The sequence below is a fragment of the Sminthopsis crassicaudata genome, chromosome X (assembly GCF_048593235.1).
Source record: "Sminthopsis crassicaudata isolate SCR6 chromosome X, ASM4859323v1, whole genome shotgun sequence".
In the NCBI taxonomy this organism is placed as follows: Eukaryota; Metazoa; Chordata; class Mammalia; order Dasyuromorphia; family Dasyuridae; genus Sminthopsis; species Sminthopsis crassicaudata.
The window spans coordinates 73,048,719-73,074,057 of record NC_133623.1 but is presented as its reverse complement, the minus strand read 5'-3'; the positions used below and the strand labels follow the sequence as shown (position 1 = coordinate 73,074,057).

The window sequence follows — 25,339 nt, the reverse complement described above, 5'->3', positions numbered from 1 at the left end:
CCCGCTGCTTCCTTTTAGGGGCCAAGTGCTTCAGGTCCCTCCTACCCAGCCTTCTTTCCCCGAAGACTCCCGGAGAATGGTTCCCCTCCCCACGTCACTCTGTGCTGTGATTGACCTAGTTGCCCGCAGAACCACACTGAAAATCTCTTTCCCCTGTTCCAGGAGCCTGAGCCCAGCGCTGATTTGGCCAGTTTCTCCTACTAGGAAGCAAGCCTTCCTTCTTTCCCAAACTCATTCTAGTATGTCGTGTTGGGGCCCCTCCACCTAGCCTTTCCCTCCCCTGTGACTTGCTCTGGGCCCCTGGACTGCAGGGGAGACAGGAGGAAGGCGCTCCCTGTCTGATCACACCCCAAAATCACAGGCCCCTGGCCCCTAGGAGCTGCTGAACAGCACAGGCTGAAAACTAGGATTAAATGTTCCTCTCCTTCCCTCCCCTCTCCCACCCCCAGCCCAGCATAAAACGCGGCAAATTGTTTTCCTCCATGACCCAAAGATTTGGTTTCTGGGAGAGAGGATGTGAGTGGAAGGAGCTGATGAGAAATGGGGGGAAGGGGCAGGGGTCGTCTCATGGCTATCTAACCGCAGCCCCCTCCCCACCCCGTGCCTGTAACAGTAGCCTCCTCCCCACACCATGCCTAACGGGGCCTGTCATTGGAGGGGCCGGGGTGATGGATCTTCCAACAAGCCAATGCCCCCCCCCTCTTCCTCAGGCTGGTGGGATGGGGGGGGGGGATTCCCTTTGAATTCCAGTTTCAATCCCAGCGCTCAGTGAGAATGAAAAGCCAGAGGGCGGGGAGCGGGTAAGAGCCGGTGGAATTCTGGAAGCCAGGCCGGGCCCCCTTAGCGCGTCGGCCCTCGGGCTTCAGAGCCATTTGGATGGCAGTGTTCCTGAGCTCCCATTAAATCCATGGTGGTCGCGATGGGTCTAAAGCTGCCGGGCCGAGCGGGGGCAGCATCGCGGAGCCTGGAGCACTCAGTTCCACAGAGCCCGAGCATCAGCCCGGGTGTTCTTAACTCGGAGCCCGGGATCTAAGTAGGGGGGTAGCGGCTGTTGATTTTAAAAAACAACCATCGGATTTCAGTCCAGTCGGGTTCCCTTGTAATCCCGAGCCTCTGATCTCACGCATCTGAAAGCATGATTCCACAGGCGTCAGCAGACTGCCGAGGCGGTCCGTGCTTAAGGATCTGGGATCCGGACCAGGGTCGTCCAGATTTTTTCCACACGCGATTCCCTTTTGCCTGAGAAATTGTGACCCTCGGTGTGTAAGACAGGTGTACAAAGCAAACTTTTACTGGTAATAAATCATTATTTTTCGACGCCCACGTTCAGTTACACAACCCACAGTGGAAGAAGCCGGGCGCTAGCCGAACCCCCTGACTTCTAAAGAGTGAGGTGAAACCCGACCCCTGGACCGCCTCTCCGCTGACCGAAAAGTAACATAAAAGTCATCATTCCAGTAGAACCAGTCTCCGAAAACGAATGTCCGCATCACCTCGGGAGGTGACGGTGCTCACTCCTCATTTTGGGGAAAAAGACACGAAGGCCCGGAGCAGGCAAGGCACTTGAACAAGGCCACACACCCCGTTCGTAGTAGAGCGACCCTGGAGGCGAGGCTCGCTTCCCATTGGCCCACACGCTAGCGCCGCATTAGGAGCGCTAGGGTTCCCCCACCCCGGCCGCCTCGGCCATTGGTCCGGAGGTCTGGGGCCGGAAGAAGGTTAGAAGGCTTCCCAACCTTTCCGGGCCCCAAAGGGGGGAGTGGGGGGGGGAGAATAGAGAAGGGGGAGGAATGGGCAAGGGGGAGGAGCCGGGGAGGAGTGGGAAAGGGGGAGGAGCAACGCCCAGCCGACGTCCCCCCGGTTTGTCCCGCTTCCCCTCGCCTACGGCCGCGGCCGCCGCCACCGCCGCCGCCAGCCTCGCCCGACGTGGCGGTCCCCGGAGGTTGGAGCCGGAGAGCCGCCTCCCCTGCCTCCTCTCTCCACCCCCGCCCCCGCCAGCATCGGGACGTTTAAAGGGATCCATTTAAAGGGGAAGTGACTCATTTTTCATAGGTTCTCCCGGCCCGGCCCGCTTCTGGAGCCTCGGGGCTCGCTCGCTCTCCGGCCGGCCCCCCGCCTCGGCTGGGAGGCGCGGGCCACGCGGGAGGACCATGGCCCAGGGGGCGGCCCCGGGCGGGCCTGGGGATTCCGTTTCCCGGCGTTTCCTATACGAGGTGCCGGCCTGGATCATGTGTCGCTTCTACCAAGTGATGGATTCCCTGGAGTCGAGCGACTGGTACAAGTTCGGTGAGGAGGCGCCCCGGGGCCGCGGGCCAGCCCGAGGGGGAGGGGAAGCGGCCCGAGCGGGAAGCGGGGCTCCCCCGCCCGCCGGCGGGCTCGGCGGGGCGGCCGAGGGCGACCTCCGCGCTCCGGCCTCCCCGCCCCTTCTCCGGCTCCTTCCCTCTACTTCCGCCTCTGGCCGTGACGGCCCGAGCTCCCCGCTTCGCTGCCCTTCTCTCGCCGGGCCATACGTGGGATACGCCCCCTTCTCGCCCCTGACACTGCCCCCTCCCCGGGCGCGGGCCCTTCTTCCCTCTCGCCCTAGCTACCGGGGGCGGGGGCGGGCTGCCCACTCCTGTCCATCCTCTTTCACTAAAGTGATTTTCTTCCAAAGTTCGGGGCCTATCACGTTTCTCTGTCTCTGTGTGTGTCTCTGTGTCTCTCCTCATCTCTGTGTCTCTCTGTCTCTCCTCATCTCTGTCTCTGTATGTCTCTGTCTCTCCTCATCTCTGTCTCTGTGTGTGTCTCTATCTCTGTCTCTGTGTGTGTCTCTGTGTCTCTCCTCATCTCTGTGTCTGTGTGTCTCTGTCTCTCCTCATCTCTGTCTCTGTATGTCTCTGTCTCTCCTCATCTCTGTCTGTGTGTCTCTCTATCTCTGTCTCTGTGTGTGTCTCTGTGTCTCTCCTCATCTCTGTGTCTGTGTGTGTCTCTGTCTCTCCTCATCTCTGTCTCTGTGTGTCTCTGTGTCTGTGTGTGTCTCTGTCTCTCCTCATCTCTGTGTCTCTGTATGTCTCTGTCTCTTCTCATCTCTGTCTCTGTGTGTGTCTGTATCTCTGTCTCTCCTCATCTCTGTCTCTGTATGTCTCTGTCTCTTCTCATCTCTGTCTCTGTGTGTGTCTCTATCTCTGTCTCTGTGTGTGTCTCTGTGTCTCTCCTCATCTCTGTGTCTGTGTGTATCTCTGTCTCTCCTCATCTCTGTCTCTGTATGTCTCTGTCTCTCCTCATCTCTGTCTCTGTGTGTGTCTCTATCTGTCTCTGTGTGTCTCTGTGTCTGTGTGTGTCTCTGTCTCTCCTCATCTCTGTCTCTGTGTATGTCTCTGTCTCTCTATCTCTGTCTGTGTGTGTCTCTATCTCTGTCTCTGTGTGTGTCTGTCTCTGTTTCTCTGTCTGTGTGTGTGTGTGTGTCTGTCTCTCTGTCTCTCCTCTCTGTCTCTCTGTCTCTCCTCTCTGTCTCTCTGTCTCTCTCTCTGTCTCTCTGTCTCTCTCTCTCTCTGTCTCTCTGTCTCTCTGTCTCTCTCTCTCTCTCTCTCTGTGTGTCTCTGTTTCTCTCTCTCTCTCACACACACACACACACACATATACATAAAAACATGGAAACTGAGTCTCAGAGGCATTAAGTGTTTGCCTCAGGTCCTACAGCTACTAAACTTGTGGACTCCGTCAGGTCTTCCGGCCCCAAGTCCTATCCCCTGTCCGATGCGTCACCATGTTTTTAGAGGTGGTCTGGTCTAAGCCGGAGAGGTGGCCCGGGAGGGGGTGTTGCTTTCCCGGAGTGACCGGGAGGAAAGGAATCAACTCAGGGCTGGAGAGACTGGCCCGCTCAGGCCTCTTTCTCGTTGGGGGGGGGGGTAGTAAGAGGGTAATTCATGACCCCTGAGCTTGGGTCCCTGCAGAAGAGGGAGGAGGGAGCTGATGAGGAAATTGAGGTAAAAGTCTAAATCAAAATCTTCCCTTTGCCCTCCCCCATGGGAGCCAAACTAGGACCCCCCAAGGAGGGTTTGAAGGGACAAAAGGCCACTTCTAGCTCTTCCCTGCCCTGCCCCCTTGCCCGGAAAGAGTGGGGTAAAAAGGAAAAGGGACCAGGTGAGGAGAAGAAAGCTGGCAAAAAAGCAGGGAAGAGCCCATTGGGGAAGGGGCAGGCAGGCAAGGAAGTCAATAGGCTCCCCCACCCCACCGAATTTGTTCCCAGAAGCTTTTCAGATTCTTTTTTGTGGGTGTTTTGGGACTATGGGCACAAATGGGATTGAGACCTGAAAGAGATTGATGGTTATTTAGTTATTACAAATGAGGAAACTGAGGCTAAGAAAAGGGGATAGGACTTGCCTTGGTCACCCACTGCAGTGGTGGAGCCAGAGGTCAGGGGTGAGTGATTTAGCACTGGCTCCTGTCACAGCAGGGATCAGGATCAGAGTAGAGGTGGCCCACAAAGACACTGTCCCGATGGCCGTCACCAAAGCCGTCGGCCAAGGACCGGCCCGGTTCCGTCCTCGGGACAGCTTCGGCCCGTTTTCTCGCTTGTCAGCATCCCTCATCGTTCAGGACCAGACGGAACTGAGGCTCGGAGAGCGCTTTTCTGATAGAACAGCCAGGATCATGTGGCCTTGGATTAACAGAAATGCCCGGGTCGCCGACCTCCTTCAGATCCTCACTCATCTACAACTGCTTCGAGCCCGAGATATCATCACCAGCTGTGAGTCTGCTCGCCGCCCTCCCCACAAGCCCTTGCTCCCCATAAGTGTCACTTGAACAATATCCCTCTCTTCCTTCTGTCACGTCCCAGACTAACCCCTAGAGTTCCTCCTGTTGATGGGAAAAATTGATTGGACTCGGGAGGCTTCAGCCCCAAAGGAGGCTCAACTTCAGTTCAAAGAACTAGCCCTGGCCCCAGGCTTGGAAGTCCAAGGGACTTTCCCCCTGCCTCCCACACCCCAACCAGGCCCCAGCTGGGCTCCTAGAAATAGCATCCACCCCCCACCCCCAGCCTAGAGAGGATCTCCCTCACCCCATCCTTGTGAAGGGACACCTCCCTCTGGCCCAAGAAGGCAGTGGAGTAGAGGGGAAAGCACTTTTTTCCTCCCATGCATTCCGGGCTGTCATTCTTGCTTTTATAACGGTGTCTTGTGTCTGTTCCTTCCTCTTCTGTACTTTCAGGGGACCCTGAGCCCCCATCATTATCTCTTGCTGCCTCATTAACCCACACACCCACCCCTCCATGGCCCCCTCCTCCGCACCCAAAGCCCACTCAGAGTGTCCATAAGGAAGAGGGACCCAAGCTTCCAAAAGTGCTACCGTCTGCCTCGACCTTCCCTTCCCCAGGTAATGGAGCACTGCATTTGGGGAGGGGACTCCAGAGCTTCTTAAAGGACAGGTGTGAAACTTTGCCCCCTTAAGGTCCCCTGGACCAACACTGAACAGGTTGGGGGAGGGGATGGATCCTCACTTAGAGTTAAGCTTCCTTCGGAAAAAAGAAAGGGGGGGGCCTTTCTCTGATTCCAGGCCTGGGTCTCTGTCCTGGCTCAGTGCAGCCAGCAGTGTTCCTAGAAGGCTGTGTCTGTAAGTTGGGTTCCCTCTGGTGTGAACCCCACATTTGGGAGACCTTTCTGGAGTGTCTAATCCTTCTGTAAACAAATATGAAAACCCCCCTTAGATTTAGTTTGGATTTTTGCTTCAGGCAAAAAGGCCTCTGGCTGGTGGGCCAAACGCCCGCTCTGAGCTGTCCGAAGCACAGGGCACAGGGCCCCAGGCCGGCTGGCAGACTGGAGCTCATGGGGGTGGGGGAGGAGAGGGGAGGCCCTGCTCTAGGGTAATGATCACATTTTACTTTCTTCCCCTCACTACCCTCTTCCAGGTTTCCCCTCAGATTCCTGGCCCTTCCCCCGCTCTTCCCTGAGCCCCGCACCCCAAGGGCCTAGGCCCCTCAGCTCTGACCCCCCCTCTTCTTCCACCAAGGTATGTGTGTTCCCTCACTCTGCCCCGAGTGCCCCACTGGGCAGAGCCCTGACCTAGGCACTGGGGGAAGAAACTGGCAAGAGGAGACTCCCCCTCTCAGGGAGCTCCCTCATCCAGGGGGGAAGAGAGAGAGCGTCCAGGAGACAAATGAACATTAATTTCAGTGCCTTCATGTTTAACTTGGATTGGATCGATTGTTGCCCAGGGGTGGGGGGATGGGAGGGAGAAAAATATGGAACTCGAGGTTTTGCAAAGGTGAATGTTGAAAACCAGCTTTGCATATATTTGGAAGAATAAACTAAAAAAAAAAGAAAGAAAAAATATTCAGTGCCTTGAGGAAGGCAGAGTCTCCAGTGGAATGAGGCCTAGCTCTGAAAGCAGAGGCCCTGCAGGGCTTCCAGACCCAGCTCTGTCACTTCCTGCCTGTGTGACTTGGGCAAAGTCACTTGCTCTCTCTGGGGGCCTCAGTTTAAGAGTTGGACCAAATGCCTCTGAGGGCCTTTCCAGCCTACTTTAGGGATGGGGACACAAAGGCCTGCTTCAGTGACTTAGATTCTGATCAAGGCAGCCCGATAAGCATTTCGCACCTACTATGTGCTAGTGACCACACACACAGTCTGCACTTGAGGAGCTTAGATTCCACTAAGAGAACGTGGACACAGATCGGGAGCTAGGAGGGCCCTTAGAGTCTTAACCTCTTCATCTCACCTAACGGATGAAGAAATTGAGTTTATAATGTCAAGTAAGTGGGGGAAAGGTCAGTAGGAAGCAAAGGGAGCCATCCAAAGCTTGGGAGGCCTTAGTGGAGAGTGGGGGGGGGGATCAAGGGACAGATCCCAGCTCTGCTGTGTGACCTGGTGACAGAACTCATCCAGCCACCATTTGTCAAGTTGCATTAAAACAGGGAAAGAGGGGGTTCTGGGAACTAGGGTTGGCCTTCTCTGACCCGCTACCCCAGAGCCTCTTCAAGAGACCCCTTACCTTTCAGCATAGCCTGCCAGATAATCTCTCCTCCACTCCCCTAAAAAAGGAAAGAGCAGAGATCTTGGCTTACTGGCACTTCAGTGCCGCCAACACAACTCATGGCTAGTCAAAGTAGAGTTCCTGTAGGGAAAGAGACGGGCCCTTCATGAGTGACCTGAGGTGGCCGCTGAACAGAGGGAGGCAGCGAGCCTCCTGTGCTCCAGCCTCACCCAGCCTGTGGGGTGGGGGTCTCCTGTTACAGCAAGGAGAAGAGAACAAAACTTCCCCAGTGGAATGTGGCCCCCCAAGTCCCTTCCGCTGGCCTCTCCTGGAGATCATCCAGGCCACCTGCAACTTCTCAGAGGAGCTGAAGATTGGCGAGGGCGGCTTTGGCTGCGTGTACCGGGCTGTGATGAGAAATACTTCCTATGCTGTTAAAAGGCTCAAGGAGGTGGGACTTAGGCTTTCCGAAAGGGGCTTGGGGAAGGGGAGGGACAGGTCCCAAGCTGTGGCCAAAGTAGAAATCCCAGGAGGACTTGAATGAAGTATAAGTATCTGATTGGAATAGACTAAGACGGCAGAGGGATATCCCAGCACCCTCAACTCTTCCCCCAGCAACCCTGGGGAGGGGGTGGAAAGGGGGAAGCTGCTTGAGGCTCCTTTCTCTAACCCTGGCTACAGGATGCCGAGCTGGAATGGAACACCATAAAGATGAGCTTTGCCACCGAAGTGGAGAAGTTGTCTCGGTGAGCTGGGGAGGCCCCACCTCGAGCCCGAATCCCTGGAGGAGTTGGGCAATCGGGGGAAGGAAGGACACTTGTGAGTTTAGGCAGTCAGGGGACCATCCGTGGGAGGGCAGAAGCAGGAGCCGGAGTTAGCCACCCCTTGAAGGATAACCTGTGGCACTGGTCACCGGAAGGGATGTTGAACTTTCTGGGCCTCAGTTTCTCATCCGTAAAATGAGAGTATTGTGGAGTTGTGAGGATTCAGAGATATACACTTAAAGCATTATGTAACTCTTAGCTAGCATCATTGTCCCCGTCACCCAAAGTGTCACCGAGTAGAAGGGAAAGCCAGGGTTAAAGCTCAGTGCTCCTGACTCAGAGATTGGGCTTCTTTGGCCTGTACACCCTGTCCCATTTTGGGAATGGGGTGGCCCTGCGGTTCGTGGATCATGAACTGAGATGGAAAGGTAGTTAGCAATCACCAGAATGCCTTTTTGAAACCCGTTCTTCCCTGGTTTCTGGCCCCGCCTTTCTCAACCAGGTTCCGTCACCCAAACATCGTGGACTTTGCTGGTTACTGCATTCAAGACAACATCTATTGCCTGGTCTACGTCTTCCTGCCCAATGGCTCCCTGGAGGACCAGCTCCACTCTCAGGTGGGCATTGGGCCAACTTTCTCTAGCCAAACCCCCCCTGGTCCCTGTGCAGCTTCCCACCGGGATCCTTGTCTCTGGGACACCAGAAGCTCCTATGTGTTAATCTCTCTGCCAGATATCGGGAATATCAAGAAACAGTCCCGACGCTCCAAGATGCCTTTGGTAACATCACCTTCGTTCCTGAAGCTGTCCATCCCCCATTCCCTTTTAACAAAGATTAAAAAAAGAAATAGAAAAAATAATTCTGTCAAATTTACCAACATATTGACATACATGCAGTATTCCACACTCTTGGTCCCTCCACCTCTGCAACGATGAGACAGAAGCCCGTTTTCTCAAAATTCTCCAGGGCCAGGCTTGGTTATTACATTATATTATATTATATATTCACAATGGACTGGGGAGGCTGAGTTTCAGTTCAGAAAACTGGGAAGGTTTTGCTCTTTCCAGTCACATCATGGTAGTCACTGAGTATCTGCATCACTTCCTGCTAGTCTCTCTGTACTTCCTTGAATTCGTCTTCATCAATGTTTTTAGGAATTACAAATATCTCGTGATGATATGTCACAATTTGAGGCCTTTCTGTCTTGACCTCCTTGGAAGTTTCTGCCTCGCCATAGGATCTCTGAGTCAAAGGGAGTGAAAAATTCACTTATTCATTCACTTATTTGGCCTAATTCCAAGTTGCTTTCCACAACTGTGGGACTGAGTCAGCCACAAAGTATTAGCATGCTTGACTTTCCGCAGCCCCTCCAACACGGTCTTGTGTCATCCTGGTCAGTTTTCTGGCTCTGAAGGGAAACTTCAGTTGTTTGGCTTTGCGTTACTCTTTATCATTCGGGATTTGGCCCTTTCTTTACTGTAACTGTAGCCTGCATTTCCTTTGAAAAGGCCATATCTTTGACCAGAATATATACTTTACTATAGAGAAATGCCAAACACACGGATCAGTTGAATTTAAAAAGGTATGAAAGGTCAACAGAGCCAGGGAGAGTGCACAGCGGGCAAATCACATGGTTGCGTTTAACCTTGAAGGAAATGAGGGATGCCAAGAGACAAAAGTGAAGAGGAAGAATATTGCAGGTGTGCAGCACAGCTTCTGCGATAGCACAGAGATGGGAGATGGCCACTTTGGAAATCGGTCATGCCCACTGTGACTAAATAAGGGAGTGGAAGAATGGGGGATGAGAGGGAAGAGGAAGAATTGAGAGGAGACTGGGAGAGAGAAAAGTGGGGCTGGAAAAGCTGGCCTTGCAGCCATGGGATTCTCCAGTTAGTGTCCTCATCTCCTCATAATGTTTCCATGACTTAGGGGAGATGGCGAGCCCCATTTTCCAAATTAATTGAGAGGGCGAGCTTTAGAAAAACGTGGTGCCTTGCTCAAATTGGTGCATATACAAGAGCTGCTGATTCTCCATCCTAATCTGTCTTTATCTTTCCAGGGCCAGAATCCTTCCCTCCTCTCCTGGGCTCAACGAGTAGATATCCTGCTTGGCACAGCAAGGGCTATCCAGTTCCTTCATCGAGACGACCCTAGCCTCATTCATGGAGACGTCAAAAGGTGAGAGGGAGAGGTTGCTGAGAGGGGACAGAGAAGAGGGAACGTCAAAGGAGAAGTGGCCTAGCAAATTAGCAAGCATTTATTTATTAAGTACCCACCGTGTACCAAGTGCTGTGCTCATTGCTGAAAATGTAGAGAGAAAAATACAACGGGCCCTGCCCTGGAGAAACTTATTTTCTATCGGGAAGGCAGATACATATAAGTAGATACAAAAATGGGCAGAGAACTGGGGGGTCCCTAATAGCCCATGGAAGAAGAGGGAGCAGGTGGTACTAGGGCTGAGCTTTCTTGGGAAGCCGGGCATTCTGAGGAGCCAGCTTTTGAAGGGCTTTCAATTTGAGCCCAGAGGCTTTAGGGAGTCACTGAAGCTTCTTGAGCAGAGCAGTGGCAAGGTCCAACTAATGCTTTAGGAATAGCGAGCAGTTTGACAGCTGAGACAGATAACTTTGGCCAAGAATAAACTTAAGGCCAGGAGGCCAAAGGGAATGACTTTCATGCCGACTCAGTGTGGGGGAACGATTTAAGAATATCAGGAAGGGACCAGTCCTGGGGCCATCCTCAGAGTTCGAAGTCCACTGTTGAAGAGACAGTGTGGTGTAGTATCTAGAATGCTAGATTTTGATTCGTCAAAATAAAGACTCAAATCTTAACGTCAATTACTTAGGAGATATAAGTAATCCTAGGTAGAGGACAGAGAAAGCTGTTGTCAGTGATGGACTAATAAGTGTGGGAAGGACCCAATAGGGGGCAGCTAGGTGGCACAGTGGATAGAGCACCAGCCCTGAATTCAGGAGGACCCGAGTTCAAATCTGGTCTGACACTTAACACTTCCTAGCTGTGTGACCCTGGGCAAGTCACTTAACCCCAGCCTCAGGGGGGGAAAAAAAAAAAGGGAAGGACCCAATAAGAATCAGTGCCAGTGTGACCCTAGGATGCCACCGGGCAGTCTTTTTGGGCCATCGGCTATTTCTTGTCTCCTACAATGTATCAAGCTTAGCAACAAGATAGAGGTTAGATGGGGGCAGAGAACAGGGGCAAGAGGTCAGAAATAATCGAAGGCAGAGGTTAGCCTTTGCTAAGGTCATGAAAGGGCAATTGGCAGTGACATCTGGACATCAAGTAAGCCTGAAAAGTGACTCTGAGGGCTTAAGCCCAGGCCCACTGGGAGGATGGGAAGGGGGCACAAAGCAGTTCTTTGGCTCACCTGTCCTGTCTGGGAGCCCATGACTTGAAACTCTCCACTGGAGAAAAAAAAAAAAAAAAAAGGATGGGCAGAAGGCAAAATCAGTAAATCAGTGAATTGTGAACAAGCCCCCTTCATTTACAAAGGATCCCTGACCGTCAGAGGGGGGCTGGGGCGGTATCCCTGGAAGCAGGAGTGAGTGGATTGAGAAAGCCAACCATACTTCCCAACTTGGTCCCTCTTCCCAATGATAACATGCATTTGGGTGGAAATTGGCTGAGTTTCAGATGCATTCTGGGAAGCAGAACAGAGCTAACTCGTTCACTCAGGGGACTAACTCTGTGATTAGCTTCATGCTGTGACCAGCTCACGTGCTTGATTGTCACCGAGGCAGAATTGGGAAGAGACGACTGAGGCCATGGAGTGTGGAGAACAGGTTGCCAATAAGTGGTCAATTTCTGTTTAAAGATCATCCCTTTTCCTTTGGGATAAGTGGTCAGAATCCAGAGACTTCTTTACAACTCTGCCCTCCACCCCCTCACTGCTCCTACGTCTGCCTTCTAGGGCCAAACCAACTATTTGATCTCAGTTATCATCACCTAAGAGTGGGAAAGGACCTCAGAGACCAGCTAGGAAAACCCTGTCATTTTACAGGGGGGGAAACTGAGGCCCAGGGTCATCTAGAAAATCTAAAACAAAGCTTTGATTTGAACCCAGATTGTAGCTTTAGAACCACAGGGACCCCAGACATCATCTGATCTGACCTCATTTTAGATTTGAAGAGTCTCGAGCCTAGAGAAGTTAAGCAACATAGCAAGAGCACAGAGCTCTGATTTACCTCCTAATCCAATGCTCTCTGCGCTAACCCTCGCTGTCTGCTTATTCATTTTCAAAGATCGTAAAGGGACGGAAGAGTAGGCATTTTGAAATCGACCCTAAAGCATTTGGACCACCCTCCCACAATTTAAGCCATGGGAAACACGGTGATGTAGAAAGGGCTTTGACGCTGGAGAGAGAGGAACCAGGGATTGAAATCCTGGCGCTGCCACTTATTATGACCTCAGGACAAATCAGTTCCTCTCCCTGTGCCTCAGTTTCCTCCTCTGATGAACAGGGCTGCTGAGGTCCAGCTTTATTTGGAAACCCATGGCCCTCTCTGGGCCTCTGGGTTGAATGAGGTGCTTGGGGACTGAGGCCTTTTCTTGCTAGAAATCCATCAAGCCATTTTCTCAGCCTTTTCAAATGAACTCCAGTGCCTATAAGGTCAATGAGTTCATGGATTTCAGACTATACTCTGCTTTTCTGCAAACCCCAACATTCAAAAATTCAAATGTAAAAACAGTCTTCGCCCCTAAGAACTGAGGTCCTGGGTAGTTCCCTGCTTGTGGACAGATCGTTGCCTTGATGAGCCTGGGAGTCTTAATGGCTAAAATTGGGGAGCCATCTTTCCTCAGGATCTTTATCCATCTCTTCCTTCAAGGAGTCTTTGCAAAGCTTGGTCCCAAATACGGGATTCAAGGCCCTCAGACATTGTTCTCAAGAACCGTGCTTTGGAGCGGACAGCCCGATGAGGCTGCCTTTGTGTCCTTCTCTCTCCTCCCTCTCCCAGTTCTAATATCCTTCTTGATGAGAAGTTGATGCCCAAATTAGGGGACTTTGGCCTGGCCCGCTTCAGCCGCTACTCAGGGGCTGCCTCTGGGAAGAGCAGCTCCCTGGCCCGGACCCAGACGGTTCGGGGTACCCTGGCCTACCTGCCCGAGGAGTATATCAAGACAGGGAAGCTGACGGTGGAGATCGATACCTTCAGTTTTGGCGTGGTAAGAGTCTAGTCTTCGGAGGGGAGGGGTAGGGAGGAGCCCTGGCTGGGCCTCTGTGGAGCAACAGGAATAGCCTGACTGGGGGGAGGGAACCAGAGTAGTAGAGAGCTGAAAAACTGAAAAATAGACCCACAGAACGCCAAAGCAGTAAGGAAGCTTGAGGTCCTCCCTCCGTGGCTTTGCCATGGGATGCAGATGTTGAAATGGAGGTCGGAGGGAGCCAATGAGTGCTAGCCACAAAGGAGCTCGAGGCCCACGGATGGGGCCCAGCGTGGAGTCGAGGCCTTGAGGCCTAGTGGTGAGAACGGTAGCGGTTCTCTTCCGTTCCCCGGCCCCTTTGTCAAATTAAAAAGGCAAATGAAACGAGTTGCCCCTAGTTCACCATTAGACCGGCGCTGATGCTTCCCAACCGACAGCCACATCTCAGTGCCAGCCTGGTTGTGTGGAGGCCGCCATCCCTGGGGAAGTTGCCCACCCACATTCCCTTTTCGCCATCCCCCCCATTCCCATTGGCTCCAGCTGCCCCAGGCCTTGTTCATAAAGACTATTCTACCCACTCCTCAGGTGCTGTTGGAAATCCTGACTGGGTGTCGAGCCATCGAGACAGATGGGGTGAAAACCAAGTACCTGGTGAGTCACTGGAAGCGACTAGGGAGGGAGGGAGGGAGGGACAGCCAGGGGAAAATCCAGGGAGGTGCAGGCAGAAGCATAGGGGCCAGGGAGGTGCCTGCCAGCTGATGCCTTGGTGACTGGGCCTGGTCCGGATCTTCCCGACAGGAGAACCTGCCTCACCTCCTAAAGATTCCAAGGGCCTTTGTCTGTCCCCTTCCTAGTCTGGGGTGGAGGCACCCACCAGCCGGGCAAAGTCCAAGAGTTAGGGCTAAAGGCTAAGTCTTGCTCTGTACTGTGGCTAAAGAAACAAGTGGCCTTCCTCCTGAGCCCCTGAGTTGGGGCGCACCATCCAGCCCCTGGGACCCCTGCTCGCCTCCAAGGCTCATCTAAGATTGCCCTAGAATCCGTCTCTTTCTAGCCTAGCCTGCCTCCCGAGCTAATGTGACTTTATCCTCTGCTGTTCCAAGGGAGATTGCCTTTTGCTGATACTGTAAACTGAAAGGGGAGGACCCTATAGAGGCATAAGAGCAATGAACTTAGTGCAGAGCAAGCTGGGGGCAGATCCTGCATCTTCCACCGGGTCTGTGGCTCTTGACGAATCATTCAACTTGTCCACATCTCTGACTGTTCATCTGGAGTCTGGGGTAGCGGGGTTAACAGTACCCACAATCCCCCCCACCAGGGTGCAGATAGCAAGAACACTGAGACCCGTCCCAGAGAGGGTGCCTGGGATGCTGCTAAAAACTGCCGTGTGGAGCTTGGAGAATAGAAGACAGGATGGAGCCAGGAGTGGAGGGGGCGCCCCCAGGGGCTACCCTTAGGTGTTAGAGGGAGGATTGGCCCCAGAGGAGAGCGCAAAGGGGCCAACAGGGGCTTGATCTTCAGAACGCTTTCTTAATGATTAGAGCTCTGATGGCAGCTCTCTGAAATATTGGGAAATGGAAGGGAATAGTAACAAAAGCTCAGCGCCAGCTAGGCTCAGGTAGGATGGCACCGAGAAGAGACTCCACCGCTGACATTCTGAGGACAGGATCACCTACCGCCCCTTAGGTAATAAGAAGGGATGTGTCTGGACGGCTCAGAGATTTGCAAAGCGGGATAGGGCCATTATCTCACTGGGACCTCCGACAGTCCTGCAGGGCAGCTGCCCTGCGTAGGACCCTGGGCAAATTGCCCGACCTCAGTAAAAGGGTCTACATTGGTCTAGATGGCCTCTAAGGTCTCCGTCAGGTTCCCGACTGATGGTCCTACTCTTGGGTCACTTGCGATTTTCCCTTAAGTGATCTGATGACGTCTATAGGATTCCCAGAATCTTTGCCAGGGCAGGACCCTCCACGGGCATTGAGTTCTGCCTCCCGTCCAGCACAGGAGGCCTCGGGTCCTAGACCTGGAACTGGGGCTTAAAGCACCTCATTTGAGAAAGGAAGAAAGAGGCCCGTGAAATTGAGCCGGCGAGGGTCTGAAATGCGATTTTGCAGCTTCCTGACAGGGGCTCACAGCGCCACTGAGACGGGCTGTTCTGTTGCTAGGGGGCTCAGATTCTCACAGAGTTTGGCTCGACGGCTTTTTGTAAACCCTCAGCAATGTGCTCCCGGAGGGGAGGCCGGGGCTGGGCCTAGATCTGCAGAAAAAAATGCCAAACTGCATCCCTGGGCAGAGGGGGCTGAGAAGAAGGGTCTGCGGGAGCTGGGGCCAAGGGACAGCAATGGGAAATGCCCGAGCTGGCCTCCAGGGGGAGGTGGGCCCACGGAGAGGCTGCTCTTTGGGCAAGCCTCACTTCTGATCCCACAGAAGGATTTGGTTCAAGAAGAAGAAGAAACTCTGAGCCTCCGCAAAGGGACGGCAACGGGAGCCGGGGCAGACTTGAACGCCTGGGCCACCCAGATCGGTTCTCAACTTTATGCAAAGTACACAGACTCCAGACCTGGGAAGTGTCCTCCGGAGCTGGGCCAGGAACTGGGACGTCTGGCCTGTCACTGCCTGCACCGCCGGGGCAAAAGGAGACCACCCATGACCAAGGTACAGCCAGCTCCCACCACTGAGGGAGCCACGGGGACGGTGTCAAGTATGTGCCCCTGAGAACAAGCCAGTGGTGGAGGGTGTATCTAGGACTTGGCAGGCGGATAAGGGGTACTTTGGGACTCCCCACACCGAGCAGCCTCATTTATTTATTTTTTCTTTTTACGATCGTAATGAGATTCGTGTTTCATTTTTTGGTAGTATTCTATTTTCCCAAATGCACGAAAAGATAGTTTTCCACATTCGTTTTTCCTAAGACTCGGTGTTCCCAATTTTGGTCCATCTCCTCCTCTCTCCTCCCTCCCCCAGACAGCAAGCAATCCGGCTTGCCGGGTGCAGTTCTTCTAAGCATCTTTCCATATTCATCATGGAACAGCTTCGTTTAGTAGCTGTTGCAGTGACCAGGGGGCTGGAGGTAGATCTCACTTCACGGGCTCCTCAGGGCCTCCTCTTTAGGCCCCGACAGCCCTGGGGTGCTCCCCCTGCTGTGCATCATCCCCCCAGGCATTCTCCCTGACGCCTCCTGATCTTAGATTTGGAGCTAGGAGGAACCTCCACAGCCAACTAATCCCACTTCCTCATTTTATAGAGGGGGAAACTGAGGCTTGGGAGGGGAAGGGACTGACCCAAGGTCACACAGGTAATTAGCATCATACTTTTCACTCCCACATGGAGCCTCCTCCTTTGTGCCATCTTCAAAATCAGACCTTCATTGAAAGCCCAGAGGCTGCAGAGCCTTGGGTTATTACTCTGAGCTTGGGATTGTGGGATCTCTTGTAATGGAGACATTTCTTTCTGAAAATGGGAAATGTAGCCGCTTGACCCAGCACCTATTGCCACTAATTGAGGAGGGGTAAAGTTGGAGGGAAGATCGTCCAGAGAATAGTGGGGTCTGGAACGGCTCTGCCCCTCTGCCTTTTTCAGGGAGTAGGAAGCGGCAGCCTGAGGCTTGGCCTTAGGAGAATGAGGAACTATGGTGGCTTAATTGGGGAAAAGGGCAGTGTTGGGCCTAGTCAGGGCCTGATGTGACCATGAAGGATTCAGGGCCCAGTCTGACTCCACTCCGGCTGATTTAATTAGCGATGGGGAGGGCACGGCCTGGGCAGCCAAGTAGCCAGTGGGATAGAGTGCCAGGCCTATAGTCAGCAAACCCCGAGTTCAGACCTGGCCTCGGACACTGACTACCTGTGTGACCCCGGGCAAGCCACTTCTCCCTGCTTGCCTCAGTTTCCTCATCTGCATAATAAGCAGAGAAGGAAATGGCACACCACTCCAGTGTCTGCCAAGAAAACCCCCAATGGGGTCATGGGGAGTCGGGCCGACTGAGCAATAACAGCCCATGGTGCTGAGCATACTGGCAGTATTCAGTGCCTCTGTGAGCCGGCCAACCACCCAGTCTCCGAGGGTCCATTTGCTCTTCTATATAATGAGGGGATTAGAGTGGAGCCTCATGGGTCCTTTTAGCTTGAAATCTGTGATCCTCTGGGTGAACTTGAGCAGGTCACTTTCCCACCCTGTGCCTCACTTTCCTCCCTGTAAAATCCAGGTTGGACTAGCTGGCCTCAGCTCTAAATCATGGATCCTCTGTTCTTTTTTTTTTTTTTACCCCCCTGAGGCTGGGGTTAAGTGACTTGCCCAGGGTCACACAGCTAGGAAGTGTTAAGTATCTGAGACCAGATTTGAACTCAGGTCCTCCTGAATTCAAGGCTGGTGCTCTATCCACTGCGCCACTTAGCTGCCCCGATCCTCTGTTCTTTGCAGGTATATGAAAGCCTGGAGAAGCTACAAGCCTCAGTGGCACTGTCAGAGCGAGAGGCTGGAAGCGGAGGCCCAGCCTCGCCTCAGGAGAACTCATACATGTTCACCCCCAGCCCAGCACCCTGTGCTGGCGTCCCTCTGCTGCATTCCCAAGCCAGGGCCCACGCTCAGGACTCAGAGCAGTTTAGGGACCACCCCAACCAGCCCGTGGAAAGCGACGACAGCACTCCTGGTCTCTACGATGCCCTCAGTTCCTGGAACCTGAACCAGAACTTGCCCTCGGCGCCAAGCCTGCCTGGTGGCCCAGGGGAGAGAGTGGGAGCCCAGCCCTTGTGCTCTCTTAGGCAGGCTCCCTGCCGGCCACAGGCAGCTCCAGGAGAAAGCTGGAGGAGCCGCTCAGGACGTGGAGAAAACAGCTCAGAAGGTAACCTGGACACCCTCCACCCAGAAATCTGAAGTGCTGCAGGGAAGGGGAGTTTGAGGAAGGGAAGGGGAGGAACTGGCAGCCTCCTTCACTATGGGGAAGAGTCAAGCTGTTACTGAGAGTTCCTGTGACTCAGAGGCTGAAGGCCTCTGGCTTTAGTCTGGCCCAAAGCTTTTTCCCCTACTTAAGGAGATAGAGACCCATGTAAAGGTATCAACTGAGGATCCAGGCCCTAGCGCCGGAGGGGACCTCAGGCGCACCTAAGCCAGAACCCCTTTTTTTAGCCTGGAAGCAGTCCCTGCCCTCAAAGAGCTGAGGATCCAGGCCCTAGCGCCGGAGGGGACCTCAGGCGCACCTAAGCCAGAACCCCTTTTTTTAGCCTGGAAGCAGTCCCTGCCCTCAAAGAGCTGAGGATCTAGGCCCTAGCGCCGGAGGGGACCTCAGGCGCACCTAAGCCAGAACCCCTTTTTTTAGCCTGGAAGCAGTCCCTGCCCTCAAAGAGCTGAGGATCTAGGCCCTAGCGCCGGAGGGGACCTCAGGCGCACCTAAGCCAGAACCCCTTTTTTTAGCCTGGAAGCAGTCCCTGCCCTCAAAGAGCTCAACATCTCATGGGGGAGACGGCAAGCAAAGAAACATATCCAGACCAACCTTGGCAGGACAGAGAGGAAATGATCGCGACTGGGACGGTGCTAGAATTCCGAGTTTGGTGAAGGCTTCCTGTAGAATAGGGCTGGGGAACCTTTTTCTGCCAGGGACCATTTGGAAACTTAGAACATCATTTCAGGCTCATACAAAAGGATCAACTTCAAAATTCAAGCAGTGGAGGGTTGCTGCAGCTAGCTTTTGGCTCCTCATCGCCTGCACTTGCCTTGGCAGGACCAGAGCCAATGATCTCCGGGGCCTTCTGTGTTCCCCACTTCTGCTAGAGAAGATGGAACTTTAGTTGGGACTTGAAGGAAGCCAGGGAGGTCAATAGTCAGCGGAGGAGGGAGAGTATTCCGGGCCTGGGGGATGGCAGAGAACGCCATCTTGTTCATGGAGCAAATAGGATTGAAGACTACGTTTGGGGAGCGGCTGAAAGAAACCTAGAAATGGAGGGAAGGGGAGCTGAGTTTCTTAAAGCTTTAAAAACCAGAGGATTTGATCCTGGAAGCAACAGGAAAGTACTAGAGTATTGAATTGGAGGGAAAGGAAACATCGTGATCCATAGTTTAGAAAGGTCAGGTTGGCGATTAAATGGATGCTGCCCTGAGATGGGAAGTACAGCAGGCAGGCCTTGGTAACTGGCTGCATGTTGGGGGTGAGACCGTGAAGAAGACACCGCGGTCCTGAGCTTGGGTGCCTGGGAAGGCGTGGTGCCCTCAAGAGTAATGGGAAAATTAGAAAGAAGGAAGGACTTAAGGAAAGATGACAGATTCAGTTTGGGGCATGTTGAGTTTAAGTTGGACATCCAGTTGAGTTGTTCCATAGACAGTTGGAGACGATAGGGCTGGATAAATGGATCTGGGAATCCTCATCAGAGAGATGACCATTATTTAACACAGCAAGATCACCAGATGAAGCGGTCTAGAGGAAGGAGAGAAGGGCCACGGGACAGAACCCTGAGGGTGTGAGCTGTAAAAAATCCAGCAGATAGAGAAAAAGTAGTCAGGGTGGGGAGAGGGGGGGGCCTGTCCTGAAAATCCAGAGAGAAGAGAGGATCAAGGAGGAGAGAAGGTGACTCAGTGTCAAAGGCCGCAGAGAGGTCAAGGAGAATGAGGATGGAGAAAAAGCCACTGGATCTGGCAGCTGAGATCATCAGTAACTTTGAAGAGAGCACTTTTGGTGGACCCATCAGAAGTCAGAATGTAAGGAAGGGGTTAAGAAGAGCGTGAGAGGAGAGGAAGTGGAGGCGCCTACCATAGAGGCCGTTTGGAGTTTAGCTACAAAGTGCAAAAGAGACAAAGGATGGAGGGACAGATGGAGGGTTTTTCCAGGATTGGGGGACATGGCATGTTTGTAGACAGAAGCGAGGGGGCCAGTGGCCAGGGAGAGAGACAGGCTCTCCACATCTCAGGGAGTCAGACCAGCTTGAGAGAGAAGCTGCCTTCAAAGCTGTTTGCTTCTTGTTCTTGTTGTCTGGCCCGGGCTCCTTCCTGATCCTGTCGCTGGGTGGGGGCTTTTTTCTTAACTAGAGAGCATCACCTCCGCAAGGCCTCAGATCATCATTAACCCTGCTCGGCAGAAGTTTGTCCAAAAACTGGCCCTGTATGAAAATGGGGTGCTCAACAGCCTGGAGCTCCTTTCCTCCAGCTCTCCCCCAGGTAGTGCCCTTCTGCCCTTGCCCCTCTTCCCCCTGCCCCGTGACCCTGCTGCTCACCTGCTCCCCAGGGGCTTCTTTGACCTTGCTTTCCTGCTTTCTTGCTTTGGTTAGTGGGAAAAGAGTGTGATTTGCTTTCCTTGGGCAGATTCTGTCCTCTCCCCTGTCTCATCTTCCCTTTGTCCTGTGTACTTGAGTCCCTTCCTTTGTGTGCCCGGCCTAGGATCCTCTCCACACCACAAGGAAGGTCTTTTGATGAGACCTGCTTAGGTCCAGCCAATGCAACAAATGAGCGGGCCTGCTGAAGCGCTCGAAGGTTCCCTCCAGTCTTCCGTTGGCGCTCCCCCACAAGCCTCTGCTTATGTCATTTCTTTAAGGAGGGCAGAAGCTAGAAGTTCGCTTTCTAAACCCAATGGTCTTTTTCCTCCTTAGGTTTGCTGCTGGACCAGGAAAACAGGCAGGGGCCCGAGGAAAGTGATGAATATCAGAGCTGATTTGCTCATATGGACAGATACCCAGAAATGGAAGTCAAAGTTCTCATGGTTGGATGTTCTCAAAGTGCAAGAACACTCATCTCTGGGTGGGGGGTCGTGACTGAAGCAAAATACTCTGGCGCAGGAAGAAAGCTCCCAGGAGAAAGGTGCCTCTGGGAGGCCAGGCTGGCACCTGGCCCTAGGGCACTGTCTGCCACAGGGATACAAGCCCTGCTTTGTATCAACCCCTGAGCAGAGAGAGCTTGCCTCTTGGGTGTTAGACCACAATTGTCTCAAGATGGAAGCAGTCTCTGGGCATCTGCCCCAGATTGTAGAGTAGCCAGAGTCCTTTCTTCAATTGGCTTCTAATTAGCCACTGAGTAGGAAGAGAGAGAACGGGAGGCAGGAAAGGATGAACGGTTTACCCAACACTGATAGTTTTGCCTCTCCCCCGAGCCCTCGTCCCAGGGCCAGACAGGAACCACTTTCCTGACACGAGTTAGCCTGAAAATCAGAAACGGCCAGAGAGGCAGGTCAATGGTACGCTCCCACTTAGAAACCCCCGCCTCTCCCCCCTCAGTGCCACCACAGTCTCGGAATGGCCCCCTGGGGAAACAAAGGAATTAGGTGAGGATCCTAAGCCAGGCAGTGGAGTAGGAAGCAAAGACGCCTGCTAACAGTGAGGGCCCAGAGCTGGCCATGGCGTCCCTTTAGCGCCGCTGAGCCTTTTGATCCTTACCCCTGAGATCAGAACCAGGCTGCTAGGAAGGTTGGCAGCAAATGCAAATAATTCCAGGACAGGAAAGGGCCCGCTGCTCCTTAGCTGGGCCCGGCTTAGCTCCAATTTTCCATAGGCATCCTGGTATAGGAAGAAAACTGGTGGGAGAGGGAGGAGGGGAAAAGGCACTGATTACAAAATAGAACCGATTCACACATGGGGCCAAATCCCCTGCTTGCTTTCTAGCTGAATAGCCTGTGACTGGTGCACAAAGTACCTCCGTGGCACGGGAGCGGGGTTCTCGGCTGGCACCTTGCCTGGCCACTTAGTAGTCACTACAAGCCCCAGGCTGGCCCATTCTGGACAAAGCTATTTGATGAAGACCTTGTTTTCCTTGGGCAATAAAATCTTCAGTATATTTTTTACTTTTGGCTGGTTACTTTTGTGACATCTCTCCGATGCTCTTAGGAAACTGACTTTAGTGGCCACCAGACTTCTGACTACTCAGCAAGAGAGGACTGCAGGTCTCTATTTTCATCTGCCCCCCTGCAATTCCTCAGCCACTTCCTGGCGGAGCTTCTCTGAGCACTAGGATGCCCCGTCCCTCTGGGGCGATCGGCCTAGGCTGTCCAGTCCGAGCCTCTCTTTTACATGTGAAGAAATAGACCTGCCCGGTGTCACGGAGCTGGAAATGATTGAGATGCTGCTTAGTGCTGGTGTGCAGACATTCAGTCTGCTGAAGCATCATCCATGACCAGATAACATCAGAGGGGGGAGGGCCAAAAGACAAACAGAAGAGGAATTGTTGAGTCTTGCTTTTTTTCTCGCTAGTGAGTTATTATCATACCCTTCAATCTTATGTAGCCATCCATTTCAGGGTACAGCATGATGGGGGAAAGAGGTCAAGAAGACAGTCCAGGATCCAGCTATAGCACAGAGTCTAGATGGCCCAAGTAGCTTTGTCAAGAGTTTTAAATGAACACTGGGCACTGACATCATTTTCCACACAGCAAATGTTTAAAAGTCTTTAAAAAAAAATTTTTTTAAAGGATGATAAGTCGGGGGCAGCTAGGGGGCGCAGTGGATAGAGCACCAGCCTTAAATTCAGGAGGACCCGAGTTCAAATGTGGACTCTTAACACTTCCTAGCTGTGTGACCCTGGGCAAGTCACTTAACCCCAGCCTCAGAAAAAAAAAAAAAAAAAAAGATAAGTGACAGTGCTCAATATGCATCTGGTGTGAGCTAAGCAGGAAAAGGAAAACACTGAAGCCAGCCATTAGGAGATAACCTAGGAGGGATTCAGGAATCCTTCAAAGGGAGAGCTCCTTGCTGTTGTAGCCATGGCCTGGCAGTCATAAATATTGAACTGCACATGGGGAGTTTCTGAACATTGGCCAGAACGCCAGAAAAATGAACTTGGGCTCTGGGGGGTGGGAAACATAGGATTTCTTGTCTAGGATATTTTATATAATTCTTTTTTCTCTCATTTTGGTTTTCTTTTTGAGCAGGGTGTGTGTGTGTGTGTGTGTGTGTGTGTGTGTGTGTGTGTGTGTGTGTGTGTGTGTGTTTTGTTTTACTATTCTAAACCTTAAGCTGCATTTGATTTCTCTCTCTGGTTTGTTTAGTTTGGTTTTTTGCTTTTTTCCATTTTTCAATTTGGAAACATCGTCCACATGACCATTTGAGGGAGCTTCTCGAATTTTGTGTATCTCCCGTTTCCTTTGAGCAAATTCCATCCGGCTTTGCCGATAGAACATGGCACCTTCTCTGATGAGGACACGCTACGCTGGAGGGTCCTGCGCTACTGTCTCGTATGTCACATAACTGATTCTAAAGCTCTTAAGAGAGACCTCGAGAGTGTCCTGGTATCGCTTTTTCTGACCACCCCGGGAGTTCTTTTTTCCAGATTAAAATTTTGTTTAAATTTCTTCTCCATGCTGCGTTTCATAGGCTAGCAAGGGCTTCTGGCTGCTAGTGACTGATGATTCCTGAAGCTTGAAACTCTGAGACTGGTGGCTGCTCATTTCCATGTGACACTGACTTTTGAGCTAGTGTTTGCCTATTCATATGCTAATTCTTATGCTATTCACTTCCCTTTTTGGCCTGCACACATGCAGGCAGGCTTAGGGGATCTCACTCTTAGAAGAGCTCTGTTTGCCTATCATTTTATTACCATATGGTAGCACATTTGGTTTTAGCATCTTGGAGTTGCTAAATACAATTTTCACTACTACTCGGACAAAATGGAGGCTGAAATAAGGGAAAAGAGCTGTAAAAGATTTGGAGCAGAGTGATCTAGGATCCAGGATCCACAACAGGACTAATCTGGGAACTGACATGTTTTTGGTGAGTTTTCCAGACACCTTTCAAAAACTCCTGACACACAATAGGGGATAGTACCTGGAAACTGACCACCGACAACCCCTCCTCCAAAGAGAAATCACATTCTCTTTTAGAGATTTAGAGAAAGACCTCAACTACCATCTAGTCAATCCATTGCAGGAGAGGAAAATCCCCATTATAACGGGCCCAATAACTGATCACCTAGCCTCTTTGGAAACCTCCAAAGAAGAGGAGCCTGTCGTCATCTCCAGAGGAGCTCCATTCTATTTTGATGCAGCTGTAACTGCCTAAGTTTTTCTCCACATCCAACCCAAATATGCTTCTTTACCACTTCTACCCATGGTTCTTGGTTCTGACCTCCCAAATCTGACAAAACAAGTCTGCTCCTATCTCCATGAGACAGCCTAAAAATACTTGAACACAACTTATTTGTCCTCCCTGAGCCTTCACTTCTCCAGCTTGCATATGCCCAGTTCCTTCAAATTATACATATTGGTTGTTGTCCTTCATTCTCAGAGGACCCAAAATGACCACCGTGGGGAGAACCGAGTTATGGTGTGTCCGACTGGCTGACCAGACCAATGGGACCTCAGAATTTGTGTCGGACACAAATAGTCCACGTGAACATTTGAGGGAGCTTCTCGAATTTTGTGTATTTCACGTTTCCTTTGAGCAAATTCAATTCAGCTTTGCTGATAGAGCATGGCACCTTCTCTGATGAGGACACGCTACTCTAGAGGGTCCTACCCTACTCTAGAGGGTCCTACGCTACTCTGGAGGGTCCTGCACTACTGTCTCCTATATCATATAATTGATTCTAAAGTTCTTAAGAGATACCTCGAGAGATACCTTAAGAGAGCACCTTGGGAGTGCTTGTACTATATGCGTTCTCCATATATCATGAACTCAAGGCCCTTGACTCTCTGGGATGCCCTCCAGCTTAGAAATCAGAACCCACCACATTACTCTAGAGATGCAAAGGACAATGTGACAATCACTTTCCCACTCCCAGAAGCTTGGCTCCTCATCATAGAGCACCAAACTGCATAAGCTTTTTTGGCTATGGCATCACACTGCTCCTAGCTCTTTTTCAGAACAACTGTTATCTGGGAGCTCTTGATTTGGCTATGGTATTCCTGGGAGTTTTCATTCGAAGATCTCTTCCAGAAGTTGATTGGTGGCTTCTTTTCATTTCTATTTTACCCTCTGGTGTTAGGAAATCAGAGAAGTTTTCCTTGATAATTTCTTGAAAGTTGATGTTTAGGCTCTTTTTTTTTTTTTTATCATGGCTTTGAGATAATCCAATAATTCTATTTTCCTGCTCAGTTGTTTTTCCAATGAGATATTTCACATTTTCTTCTTTTTTTTCTTTTGTTTTATAATTTTATAATTTATAATTTATAAATTTTATAATTTATAATTATAATTTATAATGAGACCATCACTAGTTGGCTTGACTTTTGTCTTGCCGCTGGACTGAAGGAAAGAGTTAAGCTGATAACAAAATGTGAATTCCTTGACAACAGTGTTATTTTCCTGTATCCTCACTTAGCACTTAGCACTATGTTTTGCACATTTGTTGTTATTTAGTCATGATTTTCTTGGCAAAGGTACTGTAGTAAAACACCATTTCCTTCACCAGTAGATTAAGGCAAATAGAGGTAAAGTGACTTGCTCAGGGTCACACATCTGGTAAATTTCTGAGGCTGGAATTGAACTCAGGTCTTTCTGACTCTCGGCCCAGGGCTCTATCTAATGAGCCATCTAGCTGTCTTATTTTGCCCATAGTTCATGCTTTAT

At 51.8% G+C, this 25,339-nt stretch overlaps 1 protein-coding gene across 4 annotated transcripts; it reads left to right on the top strand.

The window, feature by feature from the left end:
• The first annotated feature begins 1,629 nt into the window (after positions 1-1,629).
• On the top strand, positions 1,630-21,621 carry IRAK1 (interleukin 1 receptor associated kinase 1). 4 transcript variants are annotated; one of them, XM_074278494.1, is made up of 15 exons: positions 1,630-1,718; positions 2,053-2,286; positions 4,436-4,729; positions 5,191-5,355; positions 5,888-5,988; positions 7,214-7,402; positions 7,633-7,697; positions 8,218-8,332; positions 9,775-9,893; positions 12,686-12,893; positions 13,458-13,523; positions 15,297-15,524; positions 17,286-17,706; positions 19,881-20,009; positions 20,438-21,621. In XM_074278494.1, exons 2-15 carry the CDS (start codon positions 2,151-2,153, stop codon positions 20,497-20,499), a joined length of 2,298 nt encoding a protein of 765 aa, XP_074134595.1. In that variant the 5' UTR covers positions 1,630-1,718; positions 2,053-2,150; the 3' UTR covers positions 20,500-21,621. The 4 variants fall into 4 exon arrangements, with proteins under 4 accessions (XP_074134595.1, XP_074134592.1, XP_074134591.1 ...); XM_074278491.1 differs by lacking the exon at positions 1,630-1,718 and having other exon boundaries at positions 2,004-2,286; positions 4,562-4,729; XM_074278490.1 differs by lacking the exon at positions 1,630-1,718 and having other exon boundaries at positions 2,004-2,286.
• The last annotated feature ends 3,718 nt before the right edge of the window (positions 21,622-25,339 follow it).